Source organism: Otolemur garnettii, unplaced genomic scaffold, assembly GCF_000181295.1.
Source record: "Otolemur garnettii isolate 467f Iridium unplaced genomic scaffold, OtoGar3 scaffold00152, whole genome shotgun sequence".
Taxonomy (NCBI): Eukaryota; Metazoa; Chordata; class Mammalia; order Primates; family Galagidae; genus Otolemur; species Otolemur garnettii.
This window is the reverse complement of record NW_003852547.1, coordinates 954860-964878: the sequence shown is the minus strand read 5'-3', so window position 1 is coordinate 964878 and position 10019 is coordinate 954860. Positions and strand designations below refer to the sequence as shown.

The 10019-nt window shown below is 50.4% G+C and overlaps 1 protein-coding gene across 1 annotated transcript in view; it reads left to right on the top strand.

Annotated features, from left to right (window-relative positions):
- The first annotated feature begins 471 nt into the window (after positions 1-471).
- The window catches only part of PHLDB3 (pleckstrin homology like domain family B member 3), a 17702-nt gene continuing 8154 nt past the window's right edge, over positions 472-10019 (top strand). Inside the window, exons 1-8 of the mRNA XM_023518974.1 lie at positions 472-705; positions 1497-1679; positions 1911-2048; positions 4879-5007; positions 5339-5500; positions 6387-6497; positions 6634-6717; positions 7096-7209. Coding sequence (XP_023374742.1) covers positions 472-705; positions 1497-1679; positions 1911-2048; positions 4879-5007; positions 5339-5500; positions 6387-6497; positions 6634-6717; positions 7096-7209 — 1155 coding nt within the window. The remainder of the gene's footprint in view (positions 706-1496; positions 1680-1910; positions 2049-4878; positions 5008-5338; positions 5501-6386; positions 6498-6633; positions 6718-7095; positions 7210-10019) is intronic.

Sequence of the window (10019 nt, the reverse complement as noted above, 5' to 3'; positions counted from 1 at the left end):
TACACTGGGGAGTCAGGACCAAGACTCTGGGGCTCCAGGAAGTAGAGGGCGGGAGCCGGACTTGCGTCCCAGAAGGAGAGGACTGGGTTGCTCTAAGATAGTCTGAGAGATTCTGGCGGGCGGCTGAGAAGGTACAGAAGCCTGACACCTGGTAAGGAGAGAAAGGCGAGGTCGGAGATGCCAGTAGGGGGCATACTAGAACCCGGGACTCAAATTCCGGTCCCGCCTTCGGGGGCGTGTCGCCCAAGGAGCCCTTCAACTCCCGCCCCAACTGCACGCTTAGCCTCTGGAAACTTCAGGCCACGCCCTGTAATGTTCAGTTCCATCCTTTGAACTGTTAGGCTCCGCCTCCTAAGTGGTGCTCCACGGATCTCAGCAGACCGGCCCAGGGCCCCTAGGCCCCGCCCCACGCCGCCTGGCCCCGCCTCCATATTGCCGGGCCCCGCCTACCCGCTGTAGCTCGAAGCAGCCATGGACAAGCCAAGCACCCGGGAGGAGGGAAGTGCTCCGCTCCTGGTCCCCAAGTGCGAAGCGGTGGTCCAGCCTCGAGGGGCCGCCCAGCCCCAGGGGAACACCGAGGACCCCCGCAAGCAGGAGGCATCCGAAGACCAGGTGGAGCTTCCGAACGACCGAGGAGCTGAGCAGCAGGCCGAGGAAGAGGAAGACGTGGGAGAAGGCAGCAGCACCGAGAGCAGCCGCGACGCGGTGAGAGCCTGGAGGGCGACAGTCATAGAAAGACCCGGACAGACATAGATCCAGACAAATGACCTAACACAGAGAGACGTGTAGAGAAATCATGTAGACGGAGAACTGGATATAGGGAAAGACTCCTGAGAGACAGATCAGGACACCGGGTCACAGAGACAGAAACTAGATAGACACAGATCCATGAAGAGGCCCAGAGAACAGAGATCGACCCAAATGGGTGACAAAGACATAGAGAGAGGGTGATAGAGAAACCAGAGAGATAGAGACTCAGAGATAGGGAGAGAGACCCAGAGATAGGAGAGACTGCTGATGAGAAGGAGATCCAGGCACCCAGTCAGAGGGACGAAAGAGAGAGCGAGAGAGAGAGAGAGAGAGAGAGAGAGACTCTTGAGGAAGGAAGAGATCTAGTGATTTAGAGACTTTAGAGACGGAAGACCGATACTGAGTCGGGAGACCGTGGGGCGGCGGAGGGGGAGGGAAGGAGATCCAGAGTCTACAGGAAGGTTTTGCCAAGAGAATGGGACTTGGATAGAGAAAAAGAAACACTTTCCACAAGGGGGCTCCGTATTTCCTCCCTGTCCTGCGACCTCTGGGGTCGAGTGGTCCCTGGACCTGCTCCCTTCCCCGCTCTATCTTCGAATAAAAGAAACTGAGAAAGATTATGGGCGTGGTGGTCGACTAAGGCCGAGCGAGACCCGCGGGGGGCGGGTGTGGATGGGAACAGGACTTACTTAGAGACTGTAGAGGGGCGAGGCTTTTCTGCTTGAACTCGTCCTCTCCAACTTCAGCCAGAGGCTGAGCCTCGCGTAAAGACCCCCGCAGCATTCCCAACGTCCACCCCTTTGGGGGAAGGAGCGCGAGGGGCGGCACGGCGGCTGCGAGGGCAGCAGCTGGAGGCACTGACTCGCGTGGCCCTGATGGAGCAGCGAGTGAAGGAGCTGCAGCGCCAGAGGAAGGAGCTGAGGATCGAGGTGAGGCTGGGACCCATTTGGAAGTCTGGCCCCAACTGTAGGAGAACTCGCAAGGCTGGACTCCCAACCTTTTCCTCCTGCAGAATCAGATTCTAGGCCCCCAGCCGATCCTCCCTCCAAATTCAAATCCCTGGGTTCCACCCTCCCTCCAGACTCAGAAGTTCAGACCCCTGGACCCTGTCTCAGACCTAGGCGGCGTCCGAGGCCGCAGCCCTTGCATTCTCTCTGCAGATGGAAGTGGAGGTGGCCCTGCTGAGGGGTGAGCTGGCAGGGGAGCGAGTGGCCGCTCGGCGGGAGGAGGAGCAGCTCCGGGAGCTGCTGGGGCAGCAGGTGGCCGCAGAACAGGGCGGCCGAGAGCAGCGCGAACAGGTCTGTTTGGCCCCTTGGATCTTCATCATCAGTTTCCTTCCTCCTCTAGTGGATATTACTGGTGTGCTCCTGGACTTCTGGGCCCCTGGGTTGTCCCCATTCCCTGCACGTGGACTCTTGGGGTTGAGAGAGAGTGGAGGGGCAGGTGCCTCTCCTGGTTTTCCTCCTCCCTCTCTGACCATGATTGTTTGGGTCAGACTTTCCAGGGCCCCTTTGCCCTCTCTCTCTTCGCTGTTTGAATGTTGGCCAGGCATGGTGGCTTAGCCTGTTATCTCCCATTCTCTGACCTTGAGAGGCTGAGTTGGCAGGATCCTGAGCAACAGCTGCTCAGGAGGCTGAGGCCGGAGGATCTCTTGAGACCAGGCATTTGAAGTTTCAGTGAGCTATGCACTACACTCTAGTCCAGGCAACAGAGCAAGATGCCATTTTTTTTTTTTTGAGGTAGAGTTTCACTATGTTGCCCTGTGTAGAGTGCTGTGGCATCACAGCTCACAGCAACCTCAAACTCTTGGGCTTAAGCGATTCTTTTGCCTTAACCTCCCAAGTAGCTGGGACTACAGGCACCCACCACAACTCCAGCTATTTTCTTGTTGCAGTTGTCATTGTTGTTTGGCAGGCCCAGGCTGGATTCAAACCTGCCAAGCTCTGGTGTATGTGGCCTAGTTGCCCTAGCCGCTAAGCTATAGGCACTGAGCCAGGAAGATGCTATCTTAAAATAAATAAATCAATCAAAATGGTATCACCATATCATTATCTCACCTTACAAATTAATAAGTTAGTATCATTTCATGTATAGTTAGTTTTCATGTTTTCCAGATTGCCACAAAATGCCAGTTATTGGGTGGATTGTTTGAATCAGGTCCCCAAGGCCCATGTGCTGTATGTAATTGGTTGATATGGCTTATGTGTTGTTTCATCTCTAATGATTCCTATCTACTGTATCTTTTCATATTATTTATTGGAAAAACTAACTTTTGTCCCACAGACAGGATGTGGCTGATTGCATGCCTCGAGTTCTTTGACATGTTCCTCTGTCCTGCAAGCATGTGGTTGGTTGATGTAAAGGGCTGATCAGGTTCCTACGTGCTTTAGTGCTTCCTGAGAGATTATCAGGGGGCATCACCTCTGATTGCCCAGAACTTGTGAAGTCATCCTAGTTTCTTCTTAAGACTCTTTCATCTGATTGGTCATTGCTTGGATCGGTTATCATTATAAATTGAAAATGGTGACTTTGTCATTCCATCAGTCTTTATCTTTGCAAATGCTTTGTATGTTGGCATTTCCAGGGGTTGGTTCTAGGTCCTCGTTTACCCACAAAGAGCCCATACTTCTCCTAGCTCTGATTTCTCTCTGGAGGTCTATATCTATCTGCCCTAGTTCCTTGGATGCTGGCTCCTAGGGGCTCCTTCTTCCTGCAGATCCAGGAGTCCAGACCCCCAGCCCCCCAGAACCAAGGGTCCAGGCCCCCAGGCCCTCTTCCCTCAGACCCAGGAGTCTAGCTCCTTCTCATTTACCATATCCAAAGCTGACTTCAGCAACTCCTTTCTTTACACTGTCTTGCTGTCCCTTTGGTCACCAGCCCAGAGTCCTGGACCTTGCCCTGCATATCTCCTTGTCTCTGCCTGTCAGTCACCAGGTCCTGTCCTTTCTGCTTCCTGAACCTCTGTCCCTAGTTCATCTCTTTTCCATCCCCACTCCCAAGGCCACAGCCTAGGTCTCATCTCCTTGCATGAAGGAGCTTTTCTCCATCCCTCTAATCCATCTCCCAGAGGGATGATTCCAACCCTAGATACAACTCCATCCTTCCAGTCCTTCCATGGCTCCCTATTGTCCCAGGATAAGGGCTTCTCAAGCGAAACCCAACATGAGCTACACATGCTGACCTTCCTACTGTCATCTCCCACCATGTTCCTTGTCACTTCCCACCACAATACCCTTCTCCGTGATGGCCAGGGTTTGCTTCTCAAACTTCCTGTGCTTTTCAACTTTCATGTATTTGTACCATGCTGTTCCCTCTACCCAAAATGTTCTTCCAGTTCCCTCTGTTTTCGCAGGTCAACCTGATTTCTTTTCTTTCCTTGCCTCTGCCTTATACATGTTATAGGGACCACAGCAACAGGGTCTTGCAGCAAGGGAGAGAGATTGACTCAACTCCTAATGCTCCCTAATTTTTGAAGTTTACCTTGACAGCCCCAAATCCAGGAAGCCTTGGATTATTCCGGCAGATGTTTCTCCTCCCTCTTGGTTTCCACAGTCTCTATGTTTCATTGCCCTGATTGTTCTGGGATTAACTGGCTGTGTACCCATCTAAATGGCAGGGCCCAGGTCCAATCCCCTTCAGGATCCTCAGTTATCACACAGAGTGAATATGTTTGTGTTCATTCATCTCTCTCTCTCTTTTTTTTTAAGAGACAGAGCGTCATTTTGTCACCTTTGGTAAAGTGCCATGGCATCACAGCTCACAGCAACATCCAGCTCTTGGGCTTAGGTGATTCTCTTGCCTCAGCCTCTTGAGTAGCTGGGACCACAGGCGCCCGCCATAACGCCTGGCTATTTTTCTGATGCAGTTTGGCCAGGGCTGGCTTTGAACCCACCACCCTCAGTATATGGGGCCCTACTCACTGAGCCATAGGCACCGCCCCTTCATTCATTTCTTTAAAAACTGTTTCTTTGGCACCTCCTCTAGGGCAGACCTATACACGAGTGAGCCAGATAGACAGGGTCCCTGTCTTTGTGGAGATGACACCTCAGGCAGGGGTCTAAGATGCAACTGGTCTCTTTTTCCTTCCTTGCACTCAGGCTGAGGCTGAGAACCTGGTTGTTCTTTCAGGAGAAGAGGCGGCTGAGCCAAGAGCGGGATCGTGTGAAGGGTCTTCGCCAGAGACTCCAGGAGGCCCAGGGACAGCTCAACTCACAACCAGAGGACCAGCGGGAGAGGCTTCTACAGGGGGTGCAGGAGGTGAGGCCCTCGGGTGTCCGGGTTCCTCTTCCGTCAGGAACCTGAAGTTTGAATCCCCAGCTGGCCCCCTCCTCTATCAGAACCCAGAAGTCTAAGCCCCAAGCCTCCTAACCCCCAGGACCCAGTGGCCCTTCCTCATTGACCAGTATTCCTGGCCTAGCCCACTCTTCCTGAGCCCTAGAGGTCCAAGCCTTCAGCCCTTTTGTATCCTCACTCACAGATGAGGGAATAGGCTGGGTGCCCATAGTTCACTGGTTAGAATACTGGGGGTGGTGGGTTCAAACCTAGCCCAGGCCTACTAAACAAACAAACAAACAAACAAACAAAACAGATAAGGGAACAGTTGGATGTGGCCCAGCGTGCCTATGAGGACCTGGAGTTCCAGCAACTGGAACGGGAGAGCCGGCAGGAGGAAGAGGATCGGGACAGCCCTGGGACCCAGGCACCAGACCCCAAGGTCCAGGAACTTCAGGCCAGTGTGGCACAGCACAAGGTGAGGCCTGCTGGCCTGGCCCTGCCTCCCTTGCCATTCCCCTCTGTCTCCTCTGCTCCATGTCTGGCCCTTTCTCTGCCCTTGTTTCCTGCCTGTGTCATGTTCTTCAGTGTAGTTACAATAGCTGACGCTTATGGAACATTCACCATGTGCCAGACATGGTCCTAAATGCCTCATGAATATTTACTTATTGACTCCTTATAACAGACCTATGAGGCAAGTCCTATCATTATTATTTTTTTTCCATATTATACATGGTGAAACTGAAGGTCAAGGTACTTAAGGAATCTTTCCCAAGGCTGCATAGTTCATTAAGGATAGAGAGAACCTGGATTGGAACCAACTCAGTCTTCTCCTCTATGCTTTTTGGCTCTTAAGCGCTGGTCCAAAAGGAGGCTCTTATGGGTCTGACCCATCATGTTTGACTATATTTAACACAAAGTTCCCAAAGTTTTAGATTAGAAAGCCATGCTGTAAGCCTCCTTTCCCCACTTCTATTTTTAAATCCTTTTCCTGTCCCTCCCTTTTTTCCTCTGTCTCGGATGGTTTCTATCTGTCTCTGTTGTATTTTTGTTTTGTCTGCTTTCTCCACGTTTTTTCTCCACTTCCATTTTCTCCATCTGTTCTGGTTTGTCTCTCTGTCTGTCCCTTTCTCTTCATCTCCTCCAGTCCACCCCGGATCTCTTCTGGACCTCCCCCAAAGGGAAGAGGGCACCAGGGAGCTGAACTCTTGGGTCCCTGTCCCTGGATACTCAGATCTCATGGTCTCTGTGAGGGGGTGGAGCCCATCCCAGCATTCATGGTGAACCTGGTTTTGTGGAGGGTGGACCTGGAAAGCCAGCCAGGCCTCCAGGGCAGCTGAGTAACTAGGGTAGTTGCCCTGCAGCGCCGGATCCAGGTCCTAGAGGAGCAGCTCAAGTCACTGGGGGAGCAAATGGCAACTGAGAGCCGGGGACTGAGCCAGAAGAAGGAGGAGGCTCTTCAGGCCCTGACACAGGTGAGCTTTCCAGGTATCTGTCCTATTGTTCTCACTTCCCCCTGGGGCAACCCAGGTGTCTCCTGGCATCAGGGAGAGCAGCTGGGATGGCATATACTGACTTTGAGACAACCTTGTTCATGATGTTTTCCCTTAGGAACGGACCAGGCTGCTGGAGCTCAACCGCCTGCAGGGAACACCTGCTGGGGACTTCTCTGAGCCTAATCAGGCCCTCACTAAGGTATGGGGATTTTATGTGTCTGTGAGCCCCTCCTCCTTCAGACCTAGGGATCTGGGCCCCCAGCACCTCCTCCCTCAGACTCAAGGGTCAGGGCCTCTAGCCCCTCCTTTCTCAGACTCAGGGGTCTGGCCCTGAGCTTCTCCTCCCTCATACCCAGGGGTCCATCCCTAGCCTCTTCCCCCTCAGACCTAGGGTCTGAGCTCCCAACCCCTCATCAGGGAAACAGTGGTCTCTGCACACAGCTCTCCCTCAGGCTAGGAGACTAGACACTAAGCGCCATATTTCAGCTCTCCTTTGTTTTTGCATCTGAGATATGGGCACTGGTGGTCCCTCTGGGATCCCTCCAGGTCCAGCGTACCTCCCCCCTCTCTCCTGCAGCTGCTGTTCACCCAGAAGACAGACCGCCAGCTGCTGGTGCTCCAGGACCCCAACGCCCCTGCTGCTGCCACCTCTACCTCCTCCTGCCTCTTCTCCGTCCACAGCTCTCTGCAGGTTTCTCCCCCACAGCTCCTGTGTTCTCATGTGTGTCACTGGTCAGTGAGGAGGGAGGGACTGAAAGCAGAGCCCCACACTTGGGTCTCTAGATCTTAGACTATGTTTTTCTGTGTCAGAGCATAGGGAGAGACAGGGAAAGCTAATGAAGGAGTATTTTTATGTCTCCAGCTTTATTATTATTTCTTTTTTTTTAGAGACAGAGTCTCACTTTATTGCCCTTGGTAGAGTGCTGTGCAGTCACAGCTCACAGCAACCTCCAACTCCTGGGCTTAGGTGATTCTCCTGCCTCAGCCTCCTGAGTAGCTGGGACTACAGGTGTCCACCACAACACCCAGCTATTTTTTGTTGCAGTTTGGCTGAGGCTGGGTTTGAACCCACCACCCTCAATATATGGGGCCGGCGCCCAATTCACTAGCCACAGGCACCACCCATTTTTTTTTTTTTTTTTTTTTTGAGACAGAGTTTCACTTGGTCGCCCTTGGTAGAGTGCCATGGCATCATAGCTCACAGGAACCTCAAACTCTTGGGCTTAAGCAATTCTCTTGCCTCAGCCTCCCAAGTAGCTGGGACTACAGGCACCTGCCACAACGCCCAGCTATTTTTTTGTTGCAGTTGTCGTTGTTTAGCAGACCCAGGCCGAGTTTGAACTCGCCAGCCTCTGTGTATGTGGCCAGTGCCCTACTTACCAAGCTACGGGTGCTGAGCCTATTATTTCTTCCTTTTGCCTAACATCCCACCCATCCACCGGCGAAATGGGGACATGTGCCCCATTTTAAAACCAACCAAACAGGGGCTTTCCAGGCTGTGCAGCTACTTGTCTCCTGAGTATCCTTCCAGGTCTCCTTAACAGTGGGCATCCCAACTCAGTGATGGTTGAATGGGTTGATTGCTATTAATTTTTAAAAATAAAATGGAATAGAAAATATGAGTGCCATGCATGAGGTAGGGGTGAGTATGGGTTGAGTATCCCTAATCTGAGAATCTGAAATGCTTACAAATCCCAAACTTTTTTTTTTTTGAGACAGAGAGTCACTTTTTCACCCTTGGTAGCATGCCGTGGCATCACAGCTCACAGCAACCTCATACTCTTGGGCTTAAGAGATTCTCTTGCCTCAGCCTCCCAAGTAGTTGAGACTATAGGCGCCTGCCACAATGCAAGGCTTTTTTTTTTGCACCTGCCACCCTTAGTGTATGTGGCCGGTGCCATAACCACTGTGCTACAGGCACTGAGCGAAATCCAAAACTTTTAATGCTCATTGGAACATTTTGGATTTCAGACTTTCAGATTAGGAATGCCCAACTCAGATATTCAGAAAAATCTGAAAAGTTTGAAGTTCTAAAATCCAGAATAATCTGAAGTCCTAAACACTTCTGGTCCCAGGCATTTTGGACAAGAGAGATTCCATCTTAGATTGGATGAAAAAAGGTCTATTTCAGTTATGTGGGTACATGGTAAGCCCTTAGAAATTGGTGGCTCATTCCTGTAATCCCAGCCAGCACTTTGGGAGGCTAATGCAGGAGGATCACCTAAACACCAGAGTTCCATACCAGACAGAGCAACATAGCAAGACCCAATCTCTATAAAAAATAGAAAAAATTATCCAGGTATAGTGGCGGGTGCCTGTATTCCCAGCTACTCTGGGGCTGAAGCAAGGGAATCACTTGAACCCAGGAGTTTGAGGTTGCTGTGAGTTATAATGATGCTACTGTACTCTAGCCTGGGCATCAGAGTGAGACCGTATCATTAAAAAGAAAGAAAGAAAAAGAGAAGGAAAAAAGGAAAGAAGGAAGGAAGGTAGATTAATTAATTGGTGGCTTTGTTGTACCAACTGATATTTGTTTCCAAAAGGTGTACATTTACTAATTGACTTTTTTTCTTTTTTAAAATTATTTTGAAATTGTACACGATGTTTGTACATATTGATGGAGGATTTGGTATATTTTGCTCCATGCATAGAATGTGTAATGATTAAGTCAGGGTATTTAGGACATCCATCACCTTGAGTGTTTATCATTTCTGTGTTGGGAACATTTCATGTCCTCTCTTCTAACTGTATTTTTTTTTGAGACAGAGTCTCAAGCTATCACCCTGGGTAGAGTGCTGTGGTGTCACAGCTCACAGCAACCTCAAACTCTTGGGCTTAAGCTATTCTCTTGCCTCAGCCTCCCAAGTAGCTAGGACTACAGGCACCTGCCATAACACCTGGCTATTTTTGGTTATAGTTGTCAATTTTTGTTTGGCAGGCCTGGGCTGTATTCGAACCCACCAACTCTGGTGTATGTGACTGGCGCCTTAGCTGCTTGAGCTCCAGGCACCGAGTCCAGAACCTAGGTTCTTAATCACTCTGCGTTTCCATGTAGTATACAATTCTACTGAGGGAGCATTGAACTGCCCTCCCTATTTAGATGGTGATTTGAGTGTTTTGTAATCTAAGCATTGCTGTTAAGAATACCCATGTGTATGACTTTCTATACACAATAATATTAATTACTATTGATATTATATAATCTAATATTGTTATATATAGCAAAATTACATACTATATATTATACATTAGATATATGTAATATATAATATGCAATGTATTGTTATATTTTACAGTTGGCCCTCCTTATCCAGGGGTTGTGCAGCATCACAGCTCACAGCAACCTCATACTCTTGGGCTTAAGAGATTCTCTTGCCTCAGCCTCCCAAGTAGCTGGGACTACAGATGTGTGCCACTACACTGGGCAAGTTTTTCTTCTCTTTTTTTTTTTTGAGACAGAGAGTCACTTTTTCACCCTTGGTAGCATGCCGTGGCATCACA